At 38.1% G+C, this 20,652-nt stretch overlaps 1 protein-coding gene across 1 annotated transcript in view; it reads right to left on the bottom strand.

Moving 5' to 3' along the window:
• The window catches only part of EXOC6B (exocyst complex component 6B), a 604,019-nt gene that overhangs the window by 498,932 nt on the left and 84,435 nt on the right, over positions 1-20,652 (bottom strand). The window contains exons 2-5 of the mRNA XM_049785045.1: positions 17,567-17,732; positions 8,921-8,968; positions 7,028-7,118; positions 6,874-6,919 (exon numbers count right to left, since the gene is read on the bottom strand). Coding sequence (XP_049641002.1) covers positions 6,874-6,919; positions 7,028-7,118; positions 8,921-8,968; positions 17,567-17,732 — 351 coding nt within the window. The remainder of the gene's footprint in view (positions 1-6,873; positions 6,920-7,027; positions 7,119-8,920; positions 8,969-17,566; positions 17,733-20,652) is intronic.

Here is a 20,652-nt window from a genome sequence, read left to right as displayed (position 1 = left end):
CAGACATGAACTCTCATTTTTAAGTAGAATACTGGCTAAAACACACAAGGCAACTGTTTTCAATAGCAGATTAGTAGATATCTCAGATTTGTGATTTCTGCCAAAGGAAAATAAACCAGGTGAGTTTAATCATTATTAGTGCTATGCACTTCACTAGAGAAAACAAAGCCCTGCAAACTGGAGTTTGGCTGACAGATGTAGAGGTTGCAGAATTCAAAGAAACTGGGGGATATGGAGAGCAATGCAAAAAGGGGACTGCAGAAATCTTCACAATGGCTTCCCTGAGTTTTTGCTAAGCCTTAGATCAGGCTCAGGAAAAGTGAAACTCCAAATAGACAGGCAAAACGAAGGGAGGAAGGAATGAAATGAGGAACAAGACGGAGACTCTGATACCAGGAAGTATGAACACTTCAAAGAGCCCAAGGGAAACAGTGAAACAGTCATTTTCACTATTCAGGGAAATTCTGAAGAACTAAAGTGAAGAGTCTGGAATTGCAAAAACAGGCACAGTAGATGGAGAGTGTTCTGAAATACCTCCGGAACAAAGAGGGATGAAGAATCTAGGGAAGCTTAAAATGGGCTTGAAATAATCAGCGAACAACTATTTGCCAAAACATACTGCCCTCCTCCTCCCTATGCAATCCAAATAATAATCCTCAAAATGTAATGTTCATTATCCAATCCAAAGTTACTAGACAGGGAACCAGAGAGAAAGTACAGCAGGTAAGGCCCTGCCTTGCATGCAGTTAACCCAGATTCCCAGCTTTGCATATAGTCCCAAAACCTACAGGAGTGGTCAGGAGCACAGAGCCAAGATTAAGCTTTAAAGCCCTAGATGAACACAAACAAACACAAAAGTTACTAAACAGAGTAAAACAAATGACATATAGCTAAAAAGGATACAATTAATGAGCACAAAAATAATCTAAAATGTCAGAAGTGAGAAAGATGGCAAAGAATATGAAAAGTGCTATTAAAGATAAGTCCATACAAATGTTTAAAGAAAGACCATGAGAACATTCTTTTTGTTTGGTGTGATTTGTTGTTTTTTTTTGGGGGGGGGGGCACACTTGGTGACACTCAGGGGTTACTCCTGGCTAAGCAGCCAGAAATCGCTCCTGGCTTGGAGGACTATATGGGACGCCAGGATTTAACTGAGGTCCGGACTGGGTCAGCTGCATCCAAGGCAAACGCCTACTGCTGCGCTATTGCTCCAGCCCCGAGAACTAAACATTCTTAAAAAATGAATCTCCTAAAGTTTAAAAAGCATTATTGCCATGGAAATAGTAGAGTGAATAGGGAGCTTGCCCTGTACACAGCCAACTTGGGGTCCAGTCCCCAGTAGCACATACAGTTGGTTCCCCAAACATTCTCTGGAGTGATCCCAGTCACAAAGCAAGACACTATAGACCAATTTTAATCTGATACCAAATCAGATTAAAAACAAAATTGCAGAGGGGTCTTAAGCAATAGAATAGCACTTTTGTGGGCTGGAATGGTAGCACAATAGTAGGGCATTTGCCTTGCATGCAGCTGACCCAGGACGGATGCAGGTTCTATCCCTGGCATCCCACATGGTCCCCCGAGTCAGGAGCAATTTCTGAGCGCAGAGTCAGGAATAACCCCTGAGCACTTCTGGGTGTGGCCCAAAAGAAACCAATAATAATAATAAAAATAGTAGTAGTAGTAGTAGTAGTAGTAGTAGTAGTAGTAGTAGTAGTAGTGGTAGTAGAAGTACAGCATGTAGAGTACTTGTCTTGCACATGGCCAATCCAGGTTCAATCCCTGGCATTTTATATGGCCCACCAAACAACACCAGGAGTGATCCCTGAGTACAGAGCCAAGAAAAATAAACAAAAAAACAGTAAAGCTCAAAACGAGTATCCTATATATCTGATATATATGGCCTATGATTGACCTACTTAAACTGGGGTTATTATTTTGGTTACTGTTTGCTTATTTTTGCTATAAAGAACGTGATAGAGAAAACTGAAAACTTCTGAATAGAATATGAGTATTAGATGTCTAATTCATCAGAGTTAGCTTCCGTTCTCTATGACACTGTGGTTACATAGAAAAATGTCTTTATTAGATATCACACTGATGTACTTGGGCAGTTTCTACTTGTTCAGGGAAAAGTCACAAATAATTACAGCAAACTTGAGAATACTTAAAAAATTTTAGGGCCACTATCTCCTGCTCACATGTAGAAGGCTTCTAAGTTTGATTCTTAGTGCCCCATGAGCCCTGGAGCACAAGGTACAGTCCTCTTGCTCTCAAGTAAAGAGGAACCTAAGTACCACCACTGGTCTCAGTGGTCATGATTGGTCATCACCAGGTAAGGTTTTAGGTCTCCCTCTAATAAAACAATAGTTTTATAATATACACAATCAATTTGCTATAATAAAATTAACTACTATATTAAAAATACCATTACTTTACAAAGTTAATAACTCATAAACTGAAAGAAAATATTTGGTGAGATATAACAGGAATAGGTATTCACAGTATATAACAAATTCCCTTGAATGAAAATAAAACAGGGAGAAAAATGAGGGAAAATTTATGAAAGAAAACATAAGTGTTCAAATACCAAACTTTTTTGAAAAATAAAAAATGACAAACCAAAACACTGCTTTATCACTTCACAAGCAAAAAAAGTGAAACAAAAAAGTTCAATATGTTGGGGTTGAAGAGATAACACAGCAATGTTTGCCTTGCAAGCAGCTGATCCAGAACCTAAGGTGGTTGGTTCAAATCCCGGTGTCCCATTTGGTCCCCCGTGCCTGCCAGGAGCTATTTCTGAGCAGACAGCCAGGAGTAACCCCTGAGCGCTTCTGGGTGTGGCCCAAAAAACAAAAAAAAAGAAAAAAAAGTTCAATATGTTCATTCATAAGCGATGGAATAAGAAAACCATCCATAAAATGATGGTAGAGATCTAAATTAGTATTTTGGAGAGCTAAACAGCAAGATGGAAGACACAAACAAAATCATAGTCTATATTCCATTTACTCTAATATAAACCCTAACCCAAAAAACCGGCATCAACAGGCAGTTGCATAGAAAAATCTAAGGAATAGTCCCAGATCTGCTGAATCAGAACTCACATTTAACAAATCCCCATATGTTGTAGACACAACAACATTTAAAAATCATCATAATCAAGAAACATTTCATTTATGTCCAAAGATATTGGAACAAGTATCTTGTGTTGCATAGCACAGTGTCTACAAAGCAAACAATTGGAAACATAATGTTCTTCATAGCATCAGTCACAATAATTATCCTGTATTTTTCTGTATCCTGTAGAAATCCCTCAAATCTCAGTGGCTTAAAACAATGATTTATAACTTACTGATGTTACATACATATAACAGATTGGCAAAGAAGCATTGTTCATTGAAGTTACTCAGGGATTCAACCACCATCTTCAAAGTGACCATTTATTATGACCAAAAAAAAAACAGAACTCCAGAGGGATTTACACTGAAAATTAACTGTTAAGTCCAAAGTGACACCCATCACTTCTCACATCGTATCAGTCAGAAAATCATAAAGCCAAGAGAAGCCCAAGAAATGAAATTCAACTGTGTGCCAAAGAAGGCTGAACTAGAGATATTAGTGAACAATACTTATTACAACCACTTGCTTTGCCAAGAAAATGGACTATTCGAGCAACTTAAACAAGTGAACAAGATCCATATGCAATCTCCACTAGTATATAAGCCATATTAGGACAAATTTTACTTCTTTTTTGAATTTTTTTCTTAAATCACCATGACATGCACAGTTATGAAGTTGTAAACAGTTCAATTTCATTCACACAATGTTCCAACACCCATCCCTTCACCAGTGTATACTTCCTGCCACCAATGTTCCCAGTATGCCTCCCTGCAAGCATCTTTGGAAGACACTTTTCTCTCTTACTTTTTCCCCAATTTCCTTTTAGATACTGTGGTTTGCTGTACTGTTACTGAAAGGGTATCATGCTTATCACTTTATCTCCTTTCAGTACCTAGTTCTTGTCTACACTGATCATTTCCAACTACATTGTCAGAGTGGTCCCTTCTCTATCCAAACTGCACTTTCTCCAACCCTGCTTTGTGGCAAACATCCTACCATGGCGAAATCTACTGGCCCTCATTTCTATTGTGGTAGGGTGTCTTTATATAGTCCCCAACACTAACACAGTAGGTGCTCAATTCACTTCTGTTGAATGAACAAATCGCAAAAGAACTGAAATACATTTCTGTAACTTTATTTTTCTATTGGTTACCATATCCAGCAGTGCTCAGGGGTCTATACATTGTTAGAAACCAATGTAAAGCCCTGCATACTAACATCATAATAACATCCTCAACCTCCATGTAAGTGTATTGAAAACAAAAAAATATACAATTTACAGATATTTAAAAATATGAAATGAAAGGGCATTTACCAAATTTAGGATAGTAATTTCCTCAGGAGAGTAGGTAAAGACACAGTACTGATGAAGGATATATAAATTTTATCTGTAAATTTTAAGTGTTTACCTCTGTGTTTACATATACATAAATAAGTATGGATTTAAATATACAGGGATCTAAATTGAAAACTTTGTTAATTTGTTCATTTTTTTTGTTGTTCGTTTGTTTTTGGGTCACACCTGGCAGCACTCAGGGGTTACTCCTGGCTCCAGGCTCAGAAATCGCTCCTGGCAGGCTTGGGGGACCATATGGGATGCTGGGATTCGAACCAATGACCTTCCGCATGACAGACAAATGCCTTACCTCCATGCTATCTCTCCGGCCCCTAATTTGTTCATCTTAAAAAGCTGGCACACACCTCTTTTTTACTCAACATATTCTGTAACTTCAGGGTTTCACAAAAATTATCAGAAACATGATACTATTTTCATATTTCACTGCACAGAACTTCTTATATTGTCTATTTCTCTGTTCACTGATGTGAATATGTCTCCTCAGGAAAAGGATTCTAAGCAATAATCCTAAAAATTCAAAATGGTGTGAGAAATACTCGTTTCACTTTAAGTTTCTTAAGAACTTAGATTTTCTTTTTGAGGCATTAGATACATAAAGGACTTGCAAAACTCAACAATCAAAAGCAGGAAGATAATGGGGGATGGGGGAAACATAGCTGTTTTAAGCCTCAATCACTTGAGCACTGAGCTCTTTCATCCTCATGCCTCTGCTAGAGCAGCAGAAGGTTCACAGAAGACCCTAATGACAGGAGTTTGTCTCTTGCCCTGCCCTTAGAACTTCTTCCTTACTTCCTATCTCATGGGGAACACAGGGAGGAGAGAAAAAGAAGCTGTGGCATACACATACACATAGACACACAAATACCATATAGCTGTAAGTACAGATGAAAATAAGAAGTTCACTGCAATGTGAGTGAAACTGAGAGCATCACATAAGGAAATAAGACAGGAGAGCGGAATACTGGATGATCTCACTTATCTGTGGACTACTGATAGATCAAACAAAGGAATGAACAATGTTGGTTTGAGATTATAGAATCAGTTGCCACATAGAAATGGGAATGGTTGGGGAAAGGAGGAGATGAAGTGCAGAGTAGAGTCATCACAAGAAATAGTGATGTGGGGTTGTGGGCACTTATGGTGGTGGTGAGGTGAACAATTTTGTATATTGACTGTAGCCATCTTATCTAAACTAAATGTTTTTTATATACTTTTTTTTTTTTTTGCTTTTTGGGCCACACCCAGTGATGTTCAGGGGTTATTCCTGGCTATGCACTCATAAATCGCTCTTGACTTGGGGGGACCATATGGGACTCTGGGGGATGCAGTCCATCCTAGTCCATCCTAGGCTAGTGCGCACAGGCAGATGCCCTACAACTTGCACCACTGCTCCGTTCCCAAAAATACTTTTTATTTTTAAAAAATTTAGATCTCTCTCTTGGGGTCAGAGCAATAATTGCACAGTGGTTAAGGCACTTGCTTGCCTTGCATGTGGCAGACCTGAGTTTGATCTCTGGCATCTGTTCTGAGTGCAGAACCAGGAGTAACCCCTGAGCAACTGCTGGGTGTGACACACACACGCACACACACACACACACACACACACAAATAAAAAGAATTTAGATCTCTATTTGTAATATTTCTAATCTTGCTACAATATTAAACACATACTATAATACTATAATACTTTTAATACTATAATTTCTTTCTTGAAAATCTGAAAAGAATTAACGTTCTAGGACAAGGTTACTTGCTTGTCATAGAGCCTCATATACCTCCATCATATTGCAGGGTCCTCTAGAGCAGTGGAGAGACTATTTCTTAGGAAGAAAAGCCAAGGAGTTACTAGAAATGTCCCTCAGAAGAAGCCAGAAGAGCGATAGCACAGCGCTAGGGCATTTGCCTTGCACTCAGCCAACCCAGAACGGATTCCAGTTTGATTCTCAGCATCCCATACAGTCCCCCGAGCCTGCCAGGAGTGATTTCTGAGCACAGAGCCAGGACTAACCCCTGAGCACAACGGGTGTGACCCAAAAACCAACCCCCCACACACAAAAAATAGAGCCAGAAGAAAGTACAAAAGAGAGAAATCCTGAAAACTTACCTTGATTTTTCTCCTTGATGTAACTGACTTTATGTGTCAATTGGCACATTAAAAAAAAAAAAGATTCAATACGAAAAAAGAAATCTTGGGACAGAGAGATAGTACAGCAGGTTAAGAAGTTTGGCTTGCACACAGCTCACCTGGGTTCTGGCCAGAACCATGTATAATCCCAAATCCTGCCAGGAGTTTCTAAGCACAGAACCAGGACTAAGCCCTGAACATAGTCAGATGTAGCCAAAAAGCCAAAGATTAGGAAACGGGGGTGGGGAGGGTGGGGGTGTGTGCTTACCTTTTAGTTTTCATCTGATCCCTCAGTTTGCTGTACATCTCCAGGACTTGAAAAAAAAGGGAGGGGAATACATAAGTATTACTTAAAGAAATTGAAAGATTAATTAAAGCTAATCGAATTACTCAAAGAATCCTGTTCCATTTTTTTTCCTCACCTGGAAGACACAGCATTAATTTATCAACAGTGGCAGAAATATTTCTCTGTTGTAGTCGACACTGCTTCAGCTCTTCCATTGCTATTACCAGCTTGTCAAGAAGGAAAAAGACTCAATTATGCCAACAGCTGTAAATAAAAGGTCTTCCCATTATATTTTTCCACCTGTGATCAACTCATCAGAAAATCCCAAACCGGTCCATAGTTAGATATGTCAAATAAACTAAGGAACTGCCTTCCTCAATCAATAAAACATGTCTTTATAGTGTCTTATATTCACCCTAAGATACATATGATACTAAGTTAGGCTACATGACATGAAATCCTAAAATTCAGGAGTATCCAGGAGCAGTGAAAGCAATTTTGAGATCTTCCCCAAAATCTATTCAGACTATTGTTTATGGCTTCATCAAACTTCTTAGAAAGTCTACATTTCTTTCATCAGTACTATTCTCCTAGAACACAATAGACTTTCCCATCAGTTTCAAATGAGGCTTAAAAATAATGGTCAACTAAATCTCCATTTCCACAAACACACTACACACTTAGAAGTTGTGGCTTTTTCAAGAGTTTCAGTTTAGTAAAGAGTAACTTTTCCTACCATAACTACTTTAAAAGACTTCCAAGTGAAGCCATACTACAGAAAATCTAAAAGAAACTACATTCTGCATAATCTAAAACAGCGAGACAAACTTTTTAAAGCAATAATCTGCAAAGTCTTTTAGAATACCGATTCCTTAGCCATTCCTAAAATCGTTGTATCTTAATTATCATGCAAAAATGAATGGTGCTGATTAAGTTATCAATAATCAAAAGCTAATTGAAAATTAAATGCTAAAAGTACTCAGGCTAAAGAATTTACATGATAAGGACAATAAACTCATACTCAGGAAACTTTATTTTTAGTCCCAGCCTTGTCAATTACCATATATACTTTAGCAATACTTTTAGTTCCTTAGCAATAAAGCAGTGATAATACCAGTTTGACTTTACCATAAGTTGGCCACAAGGATCAAGTGAGATAATGGATATAAATTCATTTTGAAAACTATGATGGTGTAAATCACAACTTTACCAATTAATAGAATCAATCGTTCATTTTTAAACAAATATTCATGGTGCATCCACTGTGTATCAATCACAGTGTAGGCAAGAAAATGGGAAATACAGCAATGAAGAAAAAAAATTCCTGGCATCAAGTTTTATTTCTACAGGAGGGAGAGGGGACAACACCCAAACACATAAGTAAAAGTATGTAATATCAGATATGATGGGTACTGGGGGCAGGGGAAAATCAAGCAGGATTGATTATCAAGGCAAAAAAAAAAAAATGAAAGGGAGATTGCAATTTCAAATAAGGAATTAAGAAAAAGGCATTAATAAAGCAGCAACATCTACAAAAAAGTCTGAAGTAGGTGAACATTGGAAAAAGAATATTCCAAACGAAAGGAATAATATTGGCAGGTCTTTAAAGAAAAGAGAAAAAATAGTAAAACAGGGCCCGGAGAGATAGCACAGCGGCGTTGGCCTTGCAAGCAGCCGATCCAGGACCAAAGGTGGTTGGTTCGAATCCCAGTGTTCCATATGGTCCCCTGTGCCTGCCAGGAGCTATTTCTGAGCAGACAGCCAGGAGTAACCCCTGAGCAACACCGGGTGTGGCCCAAAAAACAAAAAGAAAAAGAAAAAATAGTAAAACAAAGGTACCTTCCTCTTTGTTAAGCTTCCACCTTGCTATGTTCCTTTGATTTAGATAAACATTAGATGCAACAATAATGTCCAAATACATCCAATATACTATTTATGGCCTTATTAGTACTAAATAAGAAAATTTCACCATCAAAAGAGAATAACAGAAAACAGAAAAGATTTTTTTCAAAAATTAAACTGGCCTTACTTCCTTTCCCTCATGTTGTAGTTTTCTATTAGTATCCGTCACTTGATTCTGTGAAGAGAAGACAATTTAAAATCATAAAAAAAAAAAACCAGTTAGACACAAGGTAAATAAGATTACATTTCCAATTGAAAAAACAAAGTATTCAGCTAGTTTCAGGATTCCACCATACTAATTCTCCTGAGTTAAAATTATATCTTTTCTACCAGGTGTAGGATACTTTAACATATAAATATCACGTTTTGTTTGAAAAGACTAAAGGGAAAAAAGTAAGAGAGAAAAAAAATAGATCCCAAAAGAATCTTACCATGTGTGCATAAAGAAAACTATCATAAATATACCTCATTTCACTAATGCATTACCAACGTACTTAGGTATAAATGGAACTTTTTAAGTCATAAAGTTTCCCTATTATCTCAGTATTAGAAATGGTTTTGTTTTGTTGTGGCTTGTTTTTAGTTTCTGAGCTCTCAGTGATGCTTGCAGTGATCACTCTTAGCAGGGGTTGGGGACCATATGTTCTCTCTCTCTCTCTCTCTCTCTTCTCTCTCTCTTCTCTCTCTCTCTCTTCTCTCTCTCTCTCTCTCTCTCTCTCTCTCTTTCTCTCTCTCTCTCCTCATTTGCTTGGGAGACCATATGGGATGCAGCATGTCAAACCCAAGTTCATCCTTGCAGCAAGCACCCTACCTACTGTACTCTCTCTCCATTCCCTGGATGATTAATATCTAATAGTTTCTTAAATTTCAATATTGCCATTTTATCAAAGTTAATCTCTCTATCGGATAGCCAAAACCTTGTAGTCAAAACTCATGATAAATTAGAACTCATATCTTCTTAAAAATTGGCACTTTTTCCCTGGGATGCTCTCAGGAGGGGAGCGGGCCAAGTCCTTGCCCTACCAAAACCCTAGCAGTTGTACCCACAACTCCACAGTTGCTGCCATGCAAAAGGCCCAACTTCACTGCTTCAGAACTAATCTCAGCAAGACATAACTAATCTCAGCAGAGACATTACCCCCAACAAAAATTCCAGGCATACTGGTTTTCAGGATGAGAACTCTGGGGTCTTCTCGAAATGGCAACCTCCCCTCATCCTCGACTAATTGACCGAAGCCCCAAAGACCACACCCACAACTGTTGCCATATAAACAGTGACCAGCGCTACAGCTTTAAGACTTGGAAGATCTTTAAGATCTTTAAGATCTTGGAAGAAATGTAAACCAAGCCAAGCCACTAAAGCTTATAGACAATGAAGTTCCTGGAGCATGCAACCACATATGCAGCTGCATAACACCTCCAAATTCCACAATACTAACAGCCCAGCCCAGTAGGAACACACCAAATTAGGTGGGAAGTAGTACAGAAGCCAATTAAGTTCAATAAACAAAAGCAGCAACACAGAAGCCCCAACTAGTAACAAACAGCTCAGTAAACCCTCAGACAATGACTTAATGACTCCATGGTGAGAGACATAGAAATTTTCACAAATTTTCTTTTACTTAAGTATTCTTTGATAATTTCATTAGTCATTCTAGTTGTAAAAAGCAATACAAAATAATTATTTTGTGTCTGCTGTGGGGGCAAGCTTGAGGACTGAGTAGGAAACTGGAGACAAATTTGGAGAGAAGTCACACTGTAGTGGGACTGGCATTGAAACACTGAATGCATGAAACAACTATATTTTGGCCAATTTAGTAAACCACAATGTTTAAATAAAGTTTTATAAATTTGTACTTTTTCTTTGATATCCACTTTGATCTAACTTTAATAATAAAGGTCTTAGAATGGTAATTTCCTCTTCATTTTAGATATTATCAAAATATGAGAATAATAGCTTTTAATAATTTATTCTAGAAAACTTTTCTTTTTGGGGGGGCACACCCAGTAACACTCAGGGGTTACTCCTGGATAGGTGCTCAGAAATTGCTCCTGGCTTGGGGGACCATATGAGACACTAGGGGATCAAACCGAGGTCTGTCCTAAGTTGGCACGTGCAAGGCAAACACCCTACCACTTGCGCCACTGCTCTGACCCCTAGAAAACTTTCTACTCAATAATAACTGCCATTCCTAACATTTTGAAGGTATTAGTCTAACTTGGCATCCCCAATTATGGACCTTAGTGCAGAGTTGCTTATAGTTTTTACACTGAGAATTCCTTATCATCCAAAAATTTCTCACATGAGTCCATGTAGACAGATGTTTATGATAGGCATAGAAATCAGTCACTGATAATGTATCATCAAGAAATGTATTTTCAAACAAAATTCTTTAATTTCATGACCCCTAGTAGATCACAACCCACAGTTTAAGCACCTTAGAACATCAAGAAATGTTAGGTCCTCTGTACATGAAAACAGAGTATGTGTGTATGTGTATGTACATACAAAGCAAAACATACAGATTAATACAAATATAATGGCTCACTTATTCTAGACCTTTTGAAGTTTCTGCTAGTCTACATGTATCCTGAGCCCGGGAAGGGAATATAATATCGTTTCCCAGGACTATTTAACATAATACCCTTTTATTGAGGATCATTTCAGGAAACTAGTTTTTCATGAAAACTGCTCCTAACTATACTGGGACTATCATTTTCAGACAAAATTATCTCGTGCATTTCTTTCAAAGAAAAAATGAAATCCAACCTCCTCCAGGAAGACCTTATAAAGTATCAGAAAAAGTAGTGAGAAAAAATTCACTCAATTTCCTTTTCCAATTAAATTTTCAATAACATCACAAGTAAGAACCAACAAGATGACTCAAAGGACTGGAGTTCATGCTATGCATGTAGGAGACCCACCTTCAATCTCTGGCACTACCTGGTTCCTTAAACACTAAACCAGTGACCTCTATACATAAGCAAGCACTAAGCTGAGAATAGGCCCTGAATATCTGGCTGAGACACAAAACAAAGCAATCTTTAAAAACAGCATCACATATAAAAAAAACTAAAAAAATATTAAATTGTGTGTACAGTATGTATAAGAAACATGATATAGCCATGCATAATGCTTTTTAATAGAAACGCTCTCTAAGACAGAGGACAGCAAACCAGTTTTGTGAAGGCCACTATAATCTATTCCTATTTAATTCTGCCATTGTAATAAATCATATGGGACGCTGGGGGATCAAACCACGGTTCGTCCTAGGCTAGCACTTGCAAGGCAGATGCCTTACCTCTAGCGCCACTGCTCTGGCCCCAACACTAAAACATTTTTAAGAAACAATGTTCACCCTTACGACATGTAATACTTAATTTTTCTGCTCTGTTTTAATTTTTATTAAAAATACTGCAATAATCACAGACACTAAATGAATTTCATGTGAACCACAGTTCTAAAATGTATCTTACAGGGGCCTAATCAATGGTTCTAATAAAAAAATATAATCACTATTTCAATGTTATTTTAACAAAATGAAGAAAAAATTATACTACCTAACCAAAATGCTACTTCTGAATCAGAGAAACTAAATGTAAATTCTGTGAGTTAAAAGAAATTGTAGCCAGGCTAGAATACAATTTATTTTCATTGTTGTGTTAAAAGACTATTGTCAGTATTAACCTCCCTTCCCCATTTTCTAAATGCATTTCAACAGTTAAAAAATAACTCGACATTTCACAGCTTAGCACAGACTGAAAACAAAGCTGCTGGACTTGAATGTTGGTGAGTGGATGGAATCTGGAGTAGTCAAAAGCCTGGAACAGGTCAGTCATCTTTAGTTCCTCAGGAGCATCCTGAACAATTTGAAGGCATTTACAACTTGAAACCATTTTCAGGAAAGAACAGAAAGACAAGGACCAAGCATCAAGCAATAAGAGCAACTTCTGGCCATTTGGTACAATATTCCATAGACAATATTCAGTACTACCTGCCACACAGGTACTCAAGCACATGACTGTTGCAATAACCAGAGGCAGAACAGCCCACAGCCCACCATCTGGACTAGGAGACCAGACAACTGAAGAAGTTCCAAAAGTTCTGAGGCTAGCCAAGAACATAGACAAAAATAGTGGAAAGTGGGGCTGGGAGGCTGGGTGGCAGGAAAAGGACAAAGAGCACACACATAGCTCCTGACAAAATGCTCCATATCATTGTTTTTACATTTTTCAAATAATTCTGTTCGATGGAGGCTTTTGAATGACAAAAAGATCAGCATCCCAATATACAGGGTCCACACTATGGCATACTTTTCTAATTTATCATTTTTGTCTAATATGTAATATTGCTTATCTAGTGATAAAATTTACAAATACATATATAAATGATGAATAATGTTTTCTGGAAAAAAAAAAGATTAAACTGTTCATACTTTTCAAGTGCTTTACACAAAGTATTCGTATTAAAGCCAAAAGTCTAAGGGAGATATCTTTCTAGAATACATTGCAATCTATTCTGTTAAATGAATGTACCCGGATTTGTTTTTCTAATCATCTACTAAATAAACTTTAATTCATTTAATTGTTGTGGGAGCAAACCCAGCATGGTAAGAGGTAGCAGGGCAAAGCAGAGCTAGGGAGCAAATCCAGGTTCTCACATATGCAAAGATGGTGCTCGACAACTAAGTCACATCTTGGTCCCTATAATGTTCCAACGTTACCTATTTTTTTTAAAGTCATATAAATTCTTGCACTTCTAGCTATAACTTAGAATGAATCTGCAAACTATGTGAAGATTTTAATACTGGTTACTAAAGCAACTCTCCTCAAAAACTGTACCAATTTTTTGTTTGTTTTTTGGGCAATACCTGGCAACATTTAGAGGTTACTCCTGGTTCTGTGCTCAAAAATAGCTCCTGGCAGGCTCGGGGACCATATTGGATGCTGAAGGTGGAACCCAGGTTGGACCCAGGTCAGCCACGTGCAAGGCATGCACCCTACCCGCTGTGCTATTGCTCCAACCCCTAAAAGTTGTACAAATTAAAACTATATAAAAAAGCATTACATGGTTGACTAGTGGTCGATTTGTGGTACTAAACTTAAATATCATTTTATTCCTTGATAATTTCACCATTTTATCAAGAGGTACCTTGTTATTTAAGTTTGCATTTTCTTAATTATTTCTAATTATGAAAATTACCCTAAATTTTGTTATTTATATGTATTTTAGTATTACTTTAGAGCTCAATTTTTCCTATTAATACAAAAGGTTTTTATATGTTAAAAATGTCAGTCATTTGTCATAAGTACTTATAAGTATTTCTGATTTATTACTTTTTATTTGAATGCACAAATTTTTTTTATGTTGTCAGATCTTTTCTTTTTTCTTGGGTGGGGGGGCACACCAGGCCTTGCTCAGGGGTTATTCCTGGCTGTCTGCTCAGAAATAGCTCCTGGCAGGCACGGGGGACCATATGGGACACCAGGATTCGAACCAACCACCTTTGGTCCTGGATCAGCTGCTTGCAAGGCAAACACCGCTGTGCTATCTCTTCGGGCCCTATGTTGTCAGATCTTTTCATTATTTTTCTTTGTGATTTAGAAATTGTTTAATGTATTCCTTGCTACCCAAATCACATAAAGATTTCTTTTTTTTTTTTTTTTTGGTTTTTCAGCCACACCCATTTGATGCTCAGGGATTACTCCTGGCTAAGTGCTCAGATATTGCCCCTGGCTTGGGGGGGACCATATGAAACACGGGGGGATCGAACCGCAGTCCTTCCTTGGCTAGTGCTTGCAAGGCAGACACCTTACCTCTAGTGCCTCTAGTGCAAGGCAGACACCTTACCTCTAGTGCCACCTCGCCGGCCCCGATTTCTCTTTTTTTTTTTTTTTACTAGTTTTTTTATAGCTTTATTTTTTAAATTTAACTCTTTATCTCATCTAAAATTAATTTTGGCATGTTGACTGAGGAAGAACTATATCAATTAAAGGTTTCCTATGAGTACACATTAAAGAACATTAAGTATAAATCAAAAGAATTGCTAATTTCTGAAGAAGACAGCTGAGGAAGCAACTAAGATATGAAAGAGATAACACAGCAGTAGGGCATTTGCCCTGCACACAGCTGATCCAGGAAGGATGGTGGTTCAAATCCCGATATCCTATATGGTCTGCTGAGCCACCAGGAGCAATTTCTGAGCACAGAGCTAGGAGTAACACCTGAACACAATTTCCCAAAAACAAACAAACAAACAAAATATATATATGAAAAAGAAAACTTGTGCTGGCAAATTGTATTTGTTAAAATGGTTGGATAAGCTGTACGTGTTTATAAACTCTTACTTGAAAACTTGGGATCCAGCATGTTTTAAATTGCAGAATATTTAAGATTTTAGAAAAGGTAACATATGCTGGAGTACATGCTTTGCATAAGGAGCCTGAGCTCATTCCTGGGTACCACATGGTTCCCCAAGCACTATCAAGAGTGACCCAGGGGACCAAGCTAGGAGTAACCAGAAGCACTGCTAGGTTTGACCATTCCCCAAAAAAGAAAAAGGTACAATGATATGATGCATATTGTATACAGACAGCAACCCCCAATGGGAACTAAGTCAGCATCCCACAATCAAATGCATTATTATTCATGTAGCAAAATATATTTAACACTAAATTAAAATTTTAACAGCAAAGTATTTTAATATAACTTTTATTTTGATCATAGTGGCTTACATATTGTTGACAATATTTTAGATACATATTAACATAAAATCAGGGGGATTCCCATTAACGATTTGTCTTCCCTACACCTCCAATCCCATCCTAACTCCTTTATTCTCCTCCCTCAACCCCAGGGCTGCTAGAATACGTGGTCCCCTCTGTGCCTAGCTTACTACTTAGTAGTCTTACACCTGTTTGATCTTGATACCTCCCTTATTTCCCCCTCTAACTGGGAGGCGGGACTAGATAGTTCAAGTTATGTGGTTTTGTTTAAAGGAGAGAAAAGTAATAAACTGGAGTAAAAATCAAATACGCCCAAAAATGGGTGGAGTCCTTCTAAAGGCTCTCATCATCGGTTTGAGAGAAGAAGGGGAAAAAGAGGTGAAACACCCCAACAGTACAAAAAGAAGTGTCAAATCAAATATCCAATGAGCACTCCAACAATAAAGATAAGCACCACATAAAAGTCATGGTCTTGAGATAAAAAAAAAAAACATGGCAGAGTACATAAAGAAAGAAAAGAAAAGAAAAGAAATAAACAAACAAACAAATAAATATAAATGGAGACAACAACTTCAATAACCTCACCAAAACAAAGAAATTTTTAAGTCTTTTTTTTGGGGGGTATGGGGGGCCGTGGGGAAATCATGCCCAGTAGTGTTCAAGACTTACTCCAGGCTCTGTACTCAAGGATTACTCCTAGTGGTGCTCAGGAGACCATAAAGGATGCCAGGAATGAACTCTGGGTCAGCCCCATGCAAGGTAAGTATCCTACACACTGTACTATTATTTTGGTCCTCAAATTAATTTTTAAAACAATGTAGCTTTAGAATATGACTTAAACTTCTAGTAGTTTACCTCTCCTCCCAATAAAACTGCTTCTGTGCCTTCTGTCCAAATAATCCTTTTTTATTTTTTATTGTATTTTTTAAACTTGATGGATTGATTGTTTTTTGGGCCACTACCAGGAGCGCTCAGGAGTTACTCATGGCTCTGCACTCAGATATTGCTTTTGGGGGTCAGAGCAGTGGTGCAAGCTGTAAGGAGTCTGTCTTGCAAGCACTGGCCTAGGATGGGTTGCAGTTTGATTTCCCCAGCATCCTATATGGTCCCCCAAGCCAGGAGCGATTTCTGAGCACATAGTCAGGAGTAACCCCAGAGCATCACTGAGTGTGGCTAAGAAACCAAAAGAGAAAAAAGAAAGAAAAGAAAAAGAGAAAGAGAAAAAGTAAACCACCTCTGGCAGACTGGGGAGCCATATGGGATGCTTGGAATTGAACTGTGTCCCTCCCAGGTCAGGTGCATGCAAGACAAAATGCCCTATTGCTATGCTATCTCTTCGGCCCCCTAAATAATCCTTTTTGAGGGAGGGAGGAAGGGAGGGATAAAGGGAGGAAGGGAAGGAGGGAGGGAGAACTCCTGACTCCTGGAGTGGCTGCCCGGCACACAGAAGAGCCAAATTAAAAGTGTAAAGAGCCACATGTGGCTCGCAAGCCGCAGGTTGCTGACCACTGTACTAGACCCATCTGTTAGCCTCCATCCTGAACTTGAACCTGGCATATAGAGAAAGAACCCTCATGCTTTGGTAGAATGATGACTCCACTGTCATTGCCTTGTTTCCCTTTAAGTGGAGTTGCTTTCCTACAAAAGCCTCTATAGCACTGGACAGAAATTCCATATTCCTACAATGATTACTTTTATCAAAGAAAGAAATTAATCACATGATTATTCAACAGATTCTGTTAATGGTTCTCTCCATGCGTAGATAGTCCCAAGTAAAGTTTAATATAAAAAGTATTCTTTTTAGATAAAAAGTCATCCTCCCAATCACCTGTGTTCCAGAATAAAATTTTTGTTTGGTTAACTTTGGGAGCACTCAACAGAGGCTTCCTACATATAAGCAAGCACATTAGCCCTTTGGGTTAACTCCCTGGTCCCGAATTCCTTCCTGACCTATAGAAAAATCTTCACTACAAATGATGTTACAGGTAATTTATTACCCACTATTTAATGCTAATCAAAACCATGGCTCAGGATAGAGGCTCCTTACCTTGAGTTTTTGGGCTTCTCCTCTCACTTTCAGTAACTCAGTTATAGAGTCCACAAAGCCCTGGTAATGAAAGTTGCACATTTTCTCAATTTCTCGGTCATGATTCCGAATTCGAGTCTCAAGCTTCTCCATGAATCGTCCATGTTCCTCTCCATCATAGACAGACCTTTGGGGATAAAATAGCATGAAGATTAAAAAGACAGGAAGAGAAACAAAATTACAAACTGAGAGGTTAATATATTTAGAAGTTAAATATTTTGGTGGCATAAATCACAGAATAAATGGATTTTCTTTAATAACAATCCCAATGCTAGATGATCACTTTTGAAGAGAAAAAATGTTTTGCTTCATCATTTACTCAAATATGTTTGAATCTGGTAGTATGTATCATGGAACGCTCATCAACAAGTGATAGGACCAAATAACAATTTCTCTATATCTATTTTCCTCAATTAAACTAATCTGGGAAAAGTGGGGTCATTCCAATTCCATGTCTATATCCAAGATGCTACACGCTAAAATCACATAGCTGTGTTGTCTGGGTTCTTTTTATTTTGTTTTGCTTTTTGGGGCCACACCTAGTGGTGCTTGTTATGTATATAAATATTTTAGGGGATTATTATGTTACTGACCCTAACCTGATCGGTAATTGTGCCCTACCCTAGGGTGTGACCTGGCATTCTGCCCCCACCCTAGGGTAGTACCTGATTCTGCTTTCACCATTGGGTGGTATCTGATCCCACCATTGGGTGGTACCTGATTCTGGGGAATAAAAACAAGGGTCTGTGGAAGGCGAGGGGCTTTTTGCTGGAACTGAGGCTGAGGCTTTGGACTTCAGTCTTGTCCACCGAATAAAGCTAATATTTCCACAAGCCTGACTGCGAGCTGTTTACCCGCCGTTTCACCTCAGAACCAACGGCTAGACAGGGTGGCAGACTCGTGCATCGAGCTAAAAGGGAAAGACTTCATCCTCCATCCCTCCATCAGTCAACCTCTTCAGGGGCTGACTTACAACAGTGCTCAGGGGCACCTGGCTCTGCACTCAGAAATTGCTCCTTGCATGCTCAGGGAACTATATGGGATGCAAGGAATCGAACCTGGGTATGTCCTGGGTCAGCTGCATGCAAGAGGCCCTACAGCTATGCTATCATTTTGGCCCCTGGACTCATTTATATCTAGACACTAAACTGGTCATACAACACTACTAAATAATACTAAAAGGTAGAGAAACACTGGTTTACACTATTCCAAATGTTTAGCTTCATAGCTTTATGTATATATATGACTTGCCATATTCACCCCTAAAGTGCCAATGCCATCCATCATTCTAAAAAGAAAAGACCCCTATCCATTCCCAACCACACCCTTTTATTTCTCAAAATCTGAATATTCACCTACCCATCACAGTAAGGAACATTAAAGCAAAACTCAGACCATCTCTTTCCATTATACATCCTAGCTGATCCATTAAGACTTTACAACTCAACCTCCAAAGCATATTTAAAACTGATTGTATCCTATCATTCCTACCTTCCCTCCACTAAATTGTATCATCAACACATTGAACCAAAGCAACAGGCTATTAAGAATTCTGCGCTCTTATTCCCTACTCTGCACCTCAACAAATACCACACAGCAATTCAACTTTTGTTAAACAGTAATTCAGGCAATACCCCCTACTTACATATCTTCAATAGTTTACCTTTACAAAAGAATTCAAAATATTAAGAATTTACCATAAACTTTTACACAATCTAATCTGTTTATCTAACCTTGTTTCTCTTTTCTCTCAAGTCCCGATCTCTAGCTTTCCTTCATCTTGCATAAAGGAATACATTTGTTTTTCTTTTACGTAGCCTCCTTCTTCCTCAAAAATTTTGTTTTGGCAATTCTTAAGATAATAATGTTTAACCACCATACCTCAAATTGCTTATTATATCATTGTCCATCAGTCTCCCAAACCATCCCAATTAGTAAACTTGAAGTCAAGACCTGTTTGCTACATGCATACTGCACCCTAGACAGCACTGCTAGTAGGCTTAATAAATGTTTGCCATTATCTGTAATGAGTGTCCTGATCTCTGACATTTGCTCAACATTTGGTAACATTTGCTTATTACCAACATTTTCTTATTCTGTGACGGAAATGTGACAGAATGTTTCCCTGATTGTGTGGATCAAAAGTACTTTCTCCTTAGCAGATCAATGCCACTAACCAAAAGTCAACAAAATTATGATGACTACATAAAGAACTTCAGCCAAGCATAAAAATGGGATATCACCTTAAGAAAAGTCAGAGTAATATAGATTTATTCTCTATTTAAAACAAAAGTGAAAATCTTTAAATAAGTGACAAAGACTACTACTTTGGCAATTAGGATGCAAGAATAACCAACCTACGTACAGAAGCTATTTGAAATATAAAGAAAGAACTCACCACTGACATATTAACTAACATCAAACAACTACAACTTTTTCCTCCTTTTATAAGAAAAAGGTTGGAGATTCCTATGACAAGACACTAAAAAATCTTGCCTTTTGAAGAATGGCAATAGTCACTGGAACTGATTAGTGAAATGGCACGTGCAGATATAATTCAATATTAGGTGATCTCTACGTTTCTAGTCCAGGAACTACTGACACAGTAATATTTCTGAGTTTGGGCAGTAAGTATTATCATTCACTATGAAACATTTCAATTTTTCCACCAAGAGCTATAGCTTAGAGTCTTTGTGTAACTCAGTAAACACAGTCTCTTAAGAATCAACCTCCTGGGCCTGGAGAAACAGCACAGAGGTAAAGCACTTGTCTTATACACAGCCAACCCAGATTTGGTACCTCATATGGTTCAGAGGAGTGATCTCTGAGTTCAGAGCCAGGAGTAAGCCCTGAGCACTGCTAGCTGTAGTCCCCAAATCAAAAACAGACTGAAAACTCATATAAACTGTGTTCCTGTGTCAGATCAATTGGGTAAGTCCCAAACACTGTTCCATCCCCCCAAAAAGAACTAGTCTTCCTCTAAATTTCTGCAATCCACTTCCATTTCAGTCAGTATTGATATACAAATCACACATTATCAGAATCAC

The sequence above is a fragment of the Suncus etruscus genome, chromosome 12 (assembly GCF_024139225.1).
Source record: "Suncus etruscus isolate mSunEtr1 chromosome 12, mSunEtr1.pri.cur, whole genome shotgun sequence".
NCBI classification, from domain to species: Eukaryota; Metazoa; Chordata; class Mammalia; order Eulipotyphla; family Soricidae; genus Suncus; species Suncus etruscus.
The sequence above is the reverse complement of the archived record's forward strand: the minus strand, read 5'-3'. Positions and strand labels throughout refer to the sequence as shown.